Source organism: Sus scrofa, chromosome 13, assembly GCF_054392235.1.
Source record: "Sus scrofa isolate SSC_HxYL_T2T_F1_AM1 chromosome 13, Sscrofa_HxYL_maternal_Yorkshire_Landrace_v2.0, whole genome shotgun sequence".
Lineage (NCBI taxonomy): Eukaryota > Metazoa > Chordata > Mammalia > Artiodactyla > Suidae > Sus > Sus scrofa.
In genome coordinates, this window is record NC_139395.1 from 44,683,997 (window position 1) to 44,697,465 (window position 13,469).

Sequence of the window (13,469 nt, forward strand, 5' to 3'; positions counted from 1 at the left end):
CCACTACTTTAATCATGTTGTCAACTTAAGTGAGAAAACCCAGAAACCAGACTACGATGATCTCCCTATTGTCTATTCTGTAACAATGATTCTTAACCTTTTGAAGGGTCAGTTACTCCTTGGGAATCTGAAAGAAGTTTTTAATTTTCCCCAGAAAAATGTATGTACTCCAAGGATTTTGACACAAACATCTACAGGTAGAGACTTACACAGAACTTGGAAGTACAGGTTTAAGACTGTATGCTCTAGCAGTTCCCGCTGTGGCGTAGTGGGTTGATGATCTGGCGTTGTCTCTGTGGTGGTACAGATTCAATCCCTGGCCCAAGAACTTTCATATGCTGCGTGTTCAGCCAAAAAAGGAAAAAAAAAAAAGAATGAAGAATGTCTGCACTAGTGGAACAAATAAATGGAAGAAAAGCAGCTAAAAGGCCATCACTCCAAGGAAAGCAGCAAACTTAACAAAAATTCACTAAGAAAAAATAAATACATGTTTTCAAACTTACACCAAATAGTTCATTTACCTAATTTCATGTTACCTGCTTTCAAAAATGAAATAGCTAAAGTTTTTATCAATTACCTCTGCACATTTCTATTTATTTATTTATTTTTCTTTTTATGGATGCACCTGCAGCATATGGAAGTTCCCAGGCTAGGGGTCAAACCAGAGCTGCAGCTGAGGTCTAAAACACAATCATAACACCAGATCCAAGTGATCCTTAATCCTCTCAGCAAGGCCACGGATTGAACCCACATTCTCACGGAGGCTACACTGGGTTCTTAAACTGCTGAGCCACAAAAAGAACTCCTGAATTATTTCTAAAAGAATATCTGTAAAGACATATACACAAAGCATCTCTGAATACCTACTTGTGCTCTCCTTTTCAGTTTGACTTTTCTTTGGAATTCGATATACTTCCTGTAAAAAATAAACCAAAAGAAGGGTTATTAGTGTGGAGTCAAAGTGGTGATTGCTTTCAAGCTGACTCATTTTACATGGCAACAAAGAAATGAGAAGGAATAGTCTAGTATTTCATTATTTTCCAAAATCTTACTTATATTTGGCTTTTAAAAAGCATATATGGATCCTCATCCCTTAAAAACAAGTGCAAACATATAGTACAAATACATATATTTTTAATAATTTTTATCTATCATAGTTGGTTTACCATGTATTTATTTTTAAACGACTACCAGGTTTGCATGACTTCACCATCGAAGTAACAGACTAAGTAACTAGCGCATTTTACTTTTGGCAAGAATACACCCTCTGATGATCTTAATTTCCGTATGCCTTCTGCATATAAAATGAAGTCATCTATCATTCCTTTACTGGGAGTATTTATACAAACAATTCAAATATCTCACTTGCCATCCCTACTTAGGGAAGAAAAGGTTAGTAATAACTCCGCTACATAAAAACACTTCAGAAAAATTACATGTGTAAGCAAAATTCCTGCTAGTCAGCATACCTTTTTATAAATACAAAAATCAATTTGACTAACAGTCAAATGTAATCTACTTTTATTTATTTATTGGCCATAGCCACAGCATGTGGAAGTTTCCAGGCATCAAACTCATACCACAGCAATGACCAAAGCCACAGCAGTGACAACACCATATCCTTAACCCACTAGGCCACCAGGGAACTCTTGTAATCTATTTTTCCCCCTTTTCTTTATAGGGCTGCACCTGTAGCATATGCAAGTTCCCAGGCTGGGGGCTGAATCTACCCTGCAGCTGCAGCTACCAGCCTACATCACAGCCTCAGCAACGCAGGAACTGAGCTAAGTCTGAGACCTACACCAAAGCTTGCAGCAACTCTGGATCCTTTAACCCACTGAGCAAGGCCAGGGACTGAACCCACATCCTCATGGATAATAGTTGGGTTCTTAAATGGCTAAGCCACAACAAGAATTCCCTCCTGTAATCTACTTTTATACTGCTGTTATTTTTTATAAAGGAAAGATAAGATTGGATCACTACTGCTCTTCAAATAACATCTAACACTCTACCAAAATTTTTCTTGAGAAATATAAACTGTTGTTAAGCCTTGAGGTACCTTTTCTTGCTATATGAATCTAAAGCTTAGGAACGATTATATTCCCTGACAATCTCTTTCAGTTCTAGTCCATCAAGCAGCTCTTGGGCATACACTTCCTTATTCAGTCACCTTGTTAAGTGGCAAAGAGCAAATCTACACATTCTCAATGGTACCTCATATGAAGCCCTTCCTTTAGAGTAATCTCATAATATTGACCATATCTATATGACCTGCTATTTCCATTTTTAAGGAACTATACTCCAATAAAATCAAAGAACTCCTCTTTCCACATGACTTTCAGTTCTAGAAATATTTGTGGAAAATGAAATAATCCACAGGTCATGCAACTGAGCAAAGATCAAGATATTTTATTCAATTGACATTAAAAATGACAAATATGGGAGTTCCCGTCGTGGCGCAGTGGTTAACGAATCCGACTAGGAACCATGAGGTTGCGGGTTCGGTCCCTGCCCTTGCTCAGTGGGTTGACGATCCGGCATTGCCGTGAGCTGTGGAGCAGGATGCAGACGTGGCTTGGATCAGGCATTGCTGTGGCTCTTGTGTAGGCTGGTTGCTACGGCTCCGATTAGACCCCTAGCCTGGGAATCTCCATATGCCGCGGGAGCGGCCCAAGAAATAGCAAAAAAAGACAAAAAAAAAAAAAAATGACAAATATGGACTACACAGACATAGAGCAATCTATATGAATGCAGACTTTTAAAACTCCTTCAATACTTCATGTATGCTGATAAGTTATACAATAAAGGTGATAACTATTATAATTAAATGGGCAAGTATTCTGTGTGCCAGGTATCATGGTAAGCATTTCAAGTGTATTATATTATTTGAGTTTCAGAACAATCCTATGAGGTTGTTCTCTTCATTTTATAAAAGGGAAAATTTACTCTAAAAGTTTAGCAATCTGCCCAAGGTTATGATGCTATCAAATGGACTGACACCAGAGCACTTTTATCATCACAGTAGCATTATCTGGGGAAGGAATACCATTGTGGGGATTTTATGCACAAATTTAGGAGGCTTCTACCATTCCCCTAACCCTTCCTATGTAGGACCTCCCCTAGAGCTTTGGTTCTCAACACTGGCAGCACAATTAAACAACTCCAAGAAACTTTTATCGATACACTATTTCAGACAAACTGAATCTAAAATTCTGGGCACAGGTCCCAAACATTTCTCAGGGGCTCCCCAGATGATTCTAATGTCCAGGGAAGGTTGAGAACCACTGAACTACTGGCTTCTCTTAACAGTTCTCACTCACTCCTCCTCACAAGGGATAATGTGAGATAAAGAACTATGCATGTTTGTCCTCAGCTCAGAGCCATTAGGGCTCTTTCTCCTCTTGGATTGCTTCTGCCTATAAAGAGGATATATTCCAACCTCTTTCTCTGATGGATGCCTTGAGTTGTTTAACTCAATTGTCTAGCTGTGGGTATGCTACATCAGAGATAAGACAGGAAGGCACAGCTGACACTCTTGAATTAACTGTCTGACTTCTCTGTCCACCTCTCAGAGGGGTTACCAAACTTGGGTAAAAGTAAGAGTACTACTTATCAGCACTTACCCACATTATAGGGAAAAATAATTAGTAGTCTGCTAATTTTTAAAAGCTTGCAAATGACTGTTGCATAAAGTACTCTGTAAACCTAGGCACTCCAAAAGATAACATGCTCATTCATGAAGGGTGCTTAGAAAAGACATATTGAGGGACATCTGAGTCAATTAAGAAGTACATAATTTTAACCTATTTGGTTTCTTTTGCATAAGGTCTTGACATTGTAAGTATTCATTACAAACATTTATAGTAATTTATTACAGACCTCAAGTTGGGGGACCATTATATGGTATCAGAGGAAATGCTTCTCAAAAATACATTATTTTCGGAGTTCCCGTTGTGGTGCAGGGAAAACGAATCGACTACTATCCATGAGGATCTGGGTTTGATCCCTGGCCTTGCTCACAGTCAGGAATCTGGCTTTGCCATGAGCTGTAGTGTAGGTCACAGACATGGCTCAGATCACGTGTTGCTGTGGCATAGACTGGCAGCTAGAGCTCCAATTCAACCCTTAGTCTGGGCACCTCCGTGTACCATGGGTGTGGCCCTGAAAACAGAAAAAAAAAATTTTTTTTTCTCCTTTTGGCCACACCCACAGCATACAGAAGCTCCCAGGCCAGACATCAAATTTGGGCTGCAGCTGTGACCCACACCACAGCTACAGCAACACTGGATCCTTAACCCACTGCACAGGGCTGGGGAATCAAACCCAGGCCGCCAGAGAGACAACACCAAACCCTTAACCTGCTGCATCACTGCAGGAACTGCTTAAAGATACATTCTTAATTTCATTCAAAAGTTTAAAACAAATGCTAAGTAGAAAATGTACTCTGATCACTATGTTACAAACATGGAATTAATATTATATCTCAAATACACTTCAGTTTTTTAAAAAAGTATTCTGACGTTCACAAAATAGATGATTACTACCAACTAGTGGCCAAGAGCTACTATTAGTGTGTGCCTAACACTATGGGAACAAATTTTATCAACATATACTCAAGCACTTGGAATTAGTATCCTGACCCTCCTCTTCATATTGTCAAAGCTGTATATAGAATTAAACTGGAAACTCATATTATCTACTATGGGAGGTCCTGAAATGCAAAAGAATTTTTCCAAAGGCCCACAATAATGAAAACTGAGACGGGAAGAAGCCATGTAAGGATTGCTATAACATTTCTTAAGATCATTCTGTCCTATGAACAAATAGCAATAGTGTTTGCCTATATGATATGGAAATATGTTTGGAATAATGTCACAGCTGAAGGGCAGAGAATCCATTGACAAAAATGCCTATTCTTTACCTAAAATCACTTTACTTTGTTAACAACCCTACTCAACGGCATATAATGAAAGAACATTAAACTTCTGAGTCAGAAGACCTGCGTTCTACAACACAGTGGAGCCTCAAAGAATCTGATTCCCCATTCCATCTAATATTCTTTACAAATACCCTGTTTTATTTCTTAGGTGTCTTGGTTCTATTCCCAACTAACACACACATTCGTATACACTCAAATGATAATTCTTAAGGGCCAACATTATCTTATTCTTTACTGTATTTCCTAGCACCAAAACAATGCCTGGCACTCAATCAATACTCAAATACTTGTTGAACAGACCAATCAAATTCTACTTCTAATTTGCAAAACTCAACCATACCATGCTAAATTAGCTTCAAGTATTGCATATCTCATGCTTTTTATCAATAAACCTATACCACCATTCTCTTTCATTCCTGGTAAGAATACCATTTACAGGTGTCACATATAAACACAAACATTACAGCATTTTCAGTATCAGGTTACCTAAGCTGCCTCTGCAACATTTTAAAGTCTTTTCAATGCTTAAAACAGCCTACTTTTGGCCAATTACCCCTTTTCAGTCAAGGCTCAAAATCAATCTTCAGAATCAATAAACACTGAATCATAGATAAGCTCATGCAACACCAATGCAAACTACATCCTTTTTTAAGTCTAAATGTGTGTGGAGATGTTTTTAAATTGTGTACACAAAGACAGCATGAGTTCTATAACAGCTATTTGTAGAAACCTGGTTTGTTCATTTAAATAATAAGCACTTGGATAACAAAAGAAAGGGTCATTTTAGACACTGGAGATAACAGCACCTGCCACCAAAGAGTTCACAGACTAACAATAATCATGGCTAACATTTCTTAGTATGTGCCATATCCTTTAACTGCATTCTCATGTCCTCTTACACTGCTAAAAGAGGTATTATTGGTATATCTACAGTACATACAGGCTCAGAAAGGTTAAGTAGCTTCCTAAGGTCATACAGCAACACAGTGAGTTAAATACTGAACCTAGGATCCAAGCATGGATTTGTCTCTGTTCAAATCATTACTCTTAACATCTACCTCTATTACCTCATAAGCACTCAAGAAAAAGAGAAAGTAAACACACACTATTTTATACTAAAACTGGTTTGGGCTTTAGGAACGAGGACTGGCAAAAGCATTATGAAGAGAACAAGACATCTGAATTGCCTTAAAGGATGACAAAGAGTTGTCCATAGCAACAGATGTAAAACACAAACATGGCAGAACGAATATATGCACTTATTCCAACTCTATCCAGAAGTCCTGTAAAATGACAGAAGAATTAAAAAAGGTATAAACTCATTTATACTACCTTTTCTAAGAATATTAATCATATGTGAGGACTGAATATGTTTATATATTTTATTCTAGTCTGTACATTGTCTCATTCATATTCCTTTTTTTATTTGATAATTCTACTCCCAAAGGAAGGCAAGGGGAATACTGTATGAAGTAAGATGCTAATAAAAAAGAAAACAAGAATTCCCACTGCGGGTCATTGCGTTAAGAACCCCAACATGGTGTCCATGAGGATGTAAATTTAATCCCTGGCCTCGCTCAGTGGGTTAAGGACCTGGTGTTGCTGCAAGCTACGGTGTAGGTCACAGATGCGACTTAGATTTGGCATTGCTGTGGCTGTGGTGTAGGCCAGCAGCTACAGCTCCAATTTGATCCTTAGCTTTGAAAACTTCCATATGCTCCAGGTGCAGCCATTGAAAGAGAAAAAAGAGGAGTTCCCATCATGGCTCAGTGGTTAAGGAACCCGACTGGTATCCATGAGGATGCAGGTTCAATCCCTGGCCTCACTCAGTGGGTTAAGGATCCGGCGTTGCTGTGAGCTGTGGTGTAGGTCACAGACACAGCTCGGATCCCGTGTTGCTGTGGCTGTTGTGTAGGCTAGCAGTTGTAGCTCCGACTGGATCCCTAGCCTGGGAACTTCCATATGCCATGGGTGTGACCCTGAAAAGAAAAAGAAAAAAAAAAAAAAAAAAAAAAAGGGAAAGAAAACAAACAATGGAAGTTCCCTGATGGCTCAGGGGGTTAAGGATCTGGCATTGTCACTGCCATGGTGCTGGCTTCTGCTGTGGTACAGGTTTGATCCCTGGACTGGAAACTTTCGCATGATGTGAGCATGACCAAAACAAAACAAAAAAACAAGAATAATGGAAGTTCCCTTATGGTGCAATGGGTTAAGGATCAAGAGTTGAAACAGCTGTGGCACAGGTTTGATACCTAGCACAGGAACTTCCACATGCTGAGGGTATGGCCACACACACACAAAAAAAAAAAAGAAAAAAAAATTCTTGGTAAGTGAAAATATGATAGAAAAAAAGGGTTGATGGGAGTTCCCATTGTGGCTCAGGAGGTTATGAACCTGACTAGTATCCATGAGAATGTGGGTTTGATCTTTGGCCTCACTCACTGAGTTAAGAATCCAGTACTGCGTGGCTGAGGTGTAGGCCAGAAACTGCAGCTCCAATTCAACCCCTAGCCTGGGAACTTCCATATGCCACAGGTGTAGCCCTAAAAAGCAAAAAGCAAAAACAACAAAAAAAAGGGTTGAGTATCTCCCTGAAAGCAGAATTAAAAAATCAAAAAGAAAAATGGGAGATTAAAAAATTAGAGTATAAGAGTAAGAAGTCCTACAACTAATAAGTAGCCAAAAAAAACAAGGAGAGAAAAAATTGAGAAGAAAGTATCCAAAAAAAAAAAAAATTTTTTTTTTAGAACCAAGAGACCTAAGTCACCAGATGGAGAGGATCACATCCCACAATCAATAGTAACAATGTAAGCTAGAAAATGATGCAATGAACATTTGAAGGAAACATTTCCCCCCCCCTTTTGGCCACTCCCAAGGCACATGAAGTTCCCTTGCTACATCTGTGGCAATGTTGGATCCTTAACCCAATGCACTAGGCTGAGGATCAAACCCACAGAGCCTCAGAGACAAAGCTGGATCCTTAACCCACTGCACCACAGCCAGAACCCCCACGAAGGAAAATTTATTTCCTCATGATAATTATATGATCTGCCAAATAAACAAGAATAGAATAAAAGCATTTTTCAGATCTACAAGGCCTCAAAATTTTGTCTACTAGAAGAGAATGCTGAAGACCAAGACTGTGGAGGGTCTAAAATTCAAGATTCTAGGAGTTCCCATCTTGGCACAGTGGAAATGAATCCAACTAGGAACCATGAGGTTGCGGGTTCAATCCCTGGCCTCACTCAGTGGGTGAAGGATCTGGCGTTGCTGTGAGCTGTGGTGTAGGTCACAGACATGGCTCGGACCTGGCATTGCTGTGGCTCTGGCGTAGGCTGGCAGCTGTAGCTCCGATTAGACCCCTAGCCTGGGAACCTCCATATGCCGCAGATGTAGCATTAAAAAAAAAAATACTAATAAAGCAAAAATACATACATACACACATAAAATAAAATTCAAGATTCTAAATTCAGTGTCATACATCTCATAAACTTCTAAACCCCTGAACCATAAACTTCTAACTTCAGACAGCTAGGCTCTCAAGAATCAAAGACAGTAAGATCCAATTTCAGTTTTCAGTCGTTCAGAAAAACAGGCAAAGGATATGGACACCGTTCTTAAAATAAGAAATATAAATGTAAGTATATTCAGTATTTTGTACATAAGAGAAAGGCAAATTAAAAATACAACAATACTCCATTTTAGCCTATCAGACTGACCAACATAAAGTTAAGACAACACTTGCATTGGCCAGGATGTAGTCAAATAGGCATTCTTATGCACATACATTGCTGATGAAGATTTAAACTGGTATAACTATGAAGAGTGATTTGGTAGTACCTAACAAAATTACAAATAACATACCATGACCCAGATATACTACTTTTAGTAGTTTATCCAACATGTATATTCCACACATGTGAGTGTATTTAAAAACATACATGTGAATCTAAAATGTATATCCCACATATGTGAATGTGTCAAAAAAAAAATTTGCTGCTATGGTAAAGAAAGAAATCAATCTAAATGGCCAAAATTGAAGACTAATTAATTTGACCAACAAGAGACTGATTATATTATGCAGTTATGAATAAATAAATTCATAAACTGGCAAGAAACAATCATTAAAATATTTATTAAATAAAAAGCGGTGCCAGCGCTATTTTAAAAAGCAAAGTATATACAGATAATATGTACAAATTATCTTTGGAAGGCTCATAAGAAACTAGTTGTATTAGTTGCCTTCAGGGATTTGGGGCGGGGTTGGGACCGAAATGTTTCACAGTATGCTTTTTGAATTTTGTCATGTATAGGAATGGTCTATTTTAAAAATTAAACGATAGCATGCCTCAGGAGCAGCACTGGACATAACACCAAAAGACCTCTATGCACTGTCACTGCATTCAAGGTAAAGAATGAGGGGGCTGTGAGGTCTCAGGCAAAGGCCTAAGGAACCTGAGAATTCCCAAGGCAATTTTTTTCCTTTTCTTTTTAGGGCTGCACATACGGCATATGGAAGTTCCTGGGCTAGGGGTCAAATCAGAGCTGCAGCTGCCAGCCTAACCACAGCCACATTGTATCCAAGCCACACCTGAGACCTACACCACAGCTTACAGCAATGCCGGATCCATAACCCACTGAGTGAGGCTGGGGATTGAACCTGCATCCTCATGGATACTAGTCAGGATCTTAACCCACTGAGCCACAATGGGAACTCTATTTCAAGGAAAGTTCTAAATGCTATTCTTTTGCAAGTATATAACTTAAAAAGCCTTCCAGTTCAATGCCACTGAGTTTAAACTTGTCCTCCCCCTGCCTCTTTCTCTAGTCTTATCCACCTGACTCTAATCCAAAAAATGAGCTGGGCTTATGCTAGAACTGAAAGACTAGGTGAACAGTTGACACATATGCTGGCCCTCAAGGCCTTCCTAGCCCAGTAGTAAAATATGTGTGGAAAAAATAAAAGTATTTCACACTGGTAAGTAATCACTGAAAAATAATCAAAGTCGTCATGATTAAATGTTTCTCTAATTTCAGATTTCTGTTTTCTAGGCAAATTAATTCCAAATCTAAGATTTTTCTTTATACTTTCAAATTTATCTCCTCCATAATTTTTTTTCTTCAGCCATGGCATACAGAAGTTCCTGGCCCAGGGATTGAAACCATATCACAGCAGTGACCCGAGCTGCTACGTGACAATACCAGATCCTTAAACTGCTGCACCCCAAGGGAACTCTGAGCCCCTATAATTTTTCTGATTAGAGCTTAAAAAATCATGGAGTTAGCATTGTGGCGCAGTGGAAACGAATCTGACTAGCAACCATGAGGTTGCAGGTTTGATCCCTGGCCTTGCTCAGTGGGTTAAGGATCTGCCATTGCCATGAGCTGTGGTGTAGGTTGCAGACACAGCTTGGATCCCACGTTGCTATATGGCTTTGAGGTCAGCAGCTACAGCTCCAATCCAACCCCTAGCCTAGGAACGACCATATGCCTCAGCTGTGGTCCTAAAAAGCAAAAAAAAAAAAAAAAAGATCTTATAAAATCACCACAGCCCTCCAAGTGACTTCATAGAAGTTACATGTTGCACTCAACACAACACTGTAGTTAAGACCATCTAGAAAATACTTTTTGGATCACAACTCATTCTTTTCCCAACCCACATATATATACATCCCTGTTTGAGAAGCTGCCCCTATTTCTGGACGCTTGCCCCAGAAATCCCCAAAGTTTTGCACACAATTTCAAGGGTTCTGAAAATCCTTTTAAGTTCAACCATGGATTCACAGGCTGATCCCTGCAGCATTAAGGAAAAAAAGATACTTGAACAAAACACTAAAATGGTAATTTCTATGATTTAAGAATGAATTTGGACTTATTATAGCTACTAAAACAAAAATAGATTGCAAGAAATCTGAAAAATAATCACCAAAGACACACAGTTACATGAATTGTCTGGCAGGGATATCATGATCACTATAATATCATTTTAAAAAGGGGTGGAGAAAATATAGGATTTAAATCAGAAGCACTCAATCAACTTTCAGATATGCCACTTATAGCTAAGTTACAACCTCAAGGGCCTAGTTCCATTTTACAGCTGATAAAAACACCGTCACTTACTTTATAGGGTTGTAAAGATTATATGATACCCAATCAAAAATTTTCTGCCTATCAAATAAATATATACAATTATGGATTCAAGAAGTAGTGTGGTACCATGGAAGAAAATGAACGTTCTTCACTTCCTCATTCAAGTCTGTATGAAGTGCCAAACTATCTACTACTCTCTCTCAGTGTTCTGGAGAGGCTTGAGTGACCACGGCAGACATAGTCTCTGTCTCTGCACAATATACAATTATGAAATGTTATCTGCTATGATTGGAAGGATGTTATGAAAGCATATAAAAAGGGCAGGATACTTTGTCTTGGAGGAATAGTAAAGGCTTTCAGGGGAAAGGATGAAACAAATGAGCAAAGACATCTAAACAAAATAGAGTTTTATTTATTTATTTTGCTTTTTTTTGAGCCGCACCCATGGCATGTGGAGGTTCCCAGGCTAGAGATCTAATCGGAGCTACAGCTGCCGGCCTACACCACAGCCACAGCCACGCAAGATCCGAGCCACATGTGCAACCTACACCACAGCTCATAGCAATGCTGGATCCTTGACCCACTGAGCTAGGCCAGGGATCAAACCTGCAACCTCATGGTTCCTAGTCAGATTGTTTCCGCTGCACCATGACAGGAACTCCGAAAGTTTTCTCAGAAATGAGTTACAATGAGGGGTGTGTATGTGTGAATTAACATTAGTAGCACAGTCCTACTGGTGGGCCAGAAAAGGCTAAGGTGAAAATGAAAAAATAAATAAGGACCAGATTATGCCATGATATGCAAAGTTTGTTAAGAAAAATGGATTTAATTTTAACAGTGTAATGAGGAACCATTTAGAAGTTTTAAATAGGACTTTGACATGAACAGATATATATTTCCAAAAAGATCTGTGCTACTGAATGTAGTACAGACTGTACGGGACACATAGTAGTCATTAAGTGGTACTTATTATTACAATCATTACTATAAAGATACAAAAATAAAGGTAACTCTTAGTGCAACAATTAAGGAATGGCCTCTGCCCTTGAAGAGCTCATGGACCAGTGAGAAGAAATAAGCATCTAAGCAAGTAATTTTAGAAACCTTTTTTTTTTTTTTTTGCTTTTTCTTTTGCTTTTTAGGGCTGCACCTGTGGCATATGGAGGGTCCCAGGCTAGGGGTCTAATCGGAGCTACAGCTGCTGGCCTACACCACAGTCAGAGCAATGTGGTTTCCAAGTCTCATCTGTGACCTACACCACAGCTCATGGCAATGCCAGATTCTTAACCTGCTGAGTGAGGCCAGGGATCGAACCTGCAATCTCATGGTTCCTAGTCAGATTCGTTTCTGCTGCACCACAACAGGAACTCCTTTGTTGTTGTTGTTATTGTTGAAATTTGGTAAAATATTAACACTGAAGAATCTGGGTGGGGGGTTTAGAGGAATTTTTAGCTGACTTTTTTCCTACATTTGTCACTGGAATGTGTATTACTTGAAGAATACATAGTGAATAGTATTCTTGCAACTTTCCTGTAAGTCTTAAATTATACAAGAATCAAAAATGAAGAACATTAAGAAGGAAAAATGATGCTTTCATTATGGTTATATATAAAACTAGATTATACCAATTATCAGTACTGGAACAGTCTCTGAAGTTTCCCACTAACTTGATTATGTTCCTGAAGGAAGAACAACATTCCCTGCAGGTAACTCTATAATGTACACATATTCTCCCACTTCTCAGATAGTCCTATATCCAAATCACTAAAATAACTTTTCCTAAACAGAATCAAAACTTTTAAGAGAAAAATAACTTCATGGGCTCTGGAAACATGATCATTATGTCTTTAGGCAAACAGAATCAAGTGCTCACCCCCAAAAATAAAGTGTCAAAATGACTTCATTCAAAATGAGAATGTTTGCAGCAGCCAGATTTCGTAGTTCATCAAGATTAGATATTGACAAATCTTTTTGATAAAGGCCAAGACATTAAATATTTTATGCTTTGTTGGCCATCCAGTCTCTGATGCAACAACTCACATCTACCAGTGCAGTACAAAAGCAGCCACAGACAATACATAAATGAACGAGCCTGGCTGTGCTCCCCTTAAAACATCATTTACAAAAACAGGGGAAGAATGGGCCAACTCATAATCTAGTTGAAGGTATTTATCTGACAATTTAAAAAAATGCACTACCAAAAAGTTTTAGACTATGCCTGCCTTTAACAAGTCAGGTATTTACTATAAAAATTCAAGGTAGCAGTACCTAAAATAGTGTCTTTGGGGGCAATTCCAAATTTTAAATAAAAAGATAAGTAATATTTATTCTTATGGATAGAGAATAATCTCTACTACTGATTTTGAAATTTATTACAGAAATCTAGGGCAGATCATTTCACTCTGAAACACTGCATAGTAGATTTTATATACAGTATTTG

At 38.5% G+C, this 13,469-nt stretch overlaps 1 protein-coding gene across 23 annotated transcripts in view; it reads right to left on the reverse strand.

Moving 5' to 3' along the window:
- Window positions 1-13,469, reverse strand: part of SETD2 (SET domain containing 2, histone lysine methyltransferase) — a 111,522-nt gene that overhangs the window by 39,760 nt on the left and 58,293 nt on the right. For all 23 annotated transcript variants that reach the window (XR_014822986.1, XR_014822989.1, XR_014822991.1 and 20 more), the window contains one exon: window positions 868-916. Coding sequence is in view for 5 of the 23 variants with exons in the window: in XM_021068704.2 (XP_020924363.2) it covers window positions 868-916 (49 nt within the window). In the remaining 18 variants the exon portion in view is untranslated. The remainder of the gene's footprint in view (window positions 1-867; window positions 917-13,469) is intronic.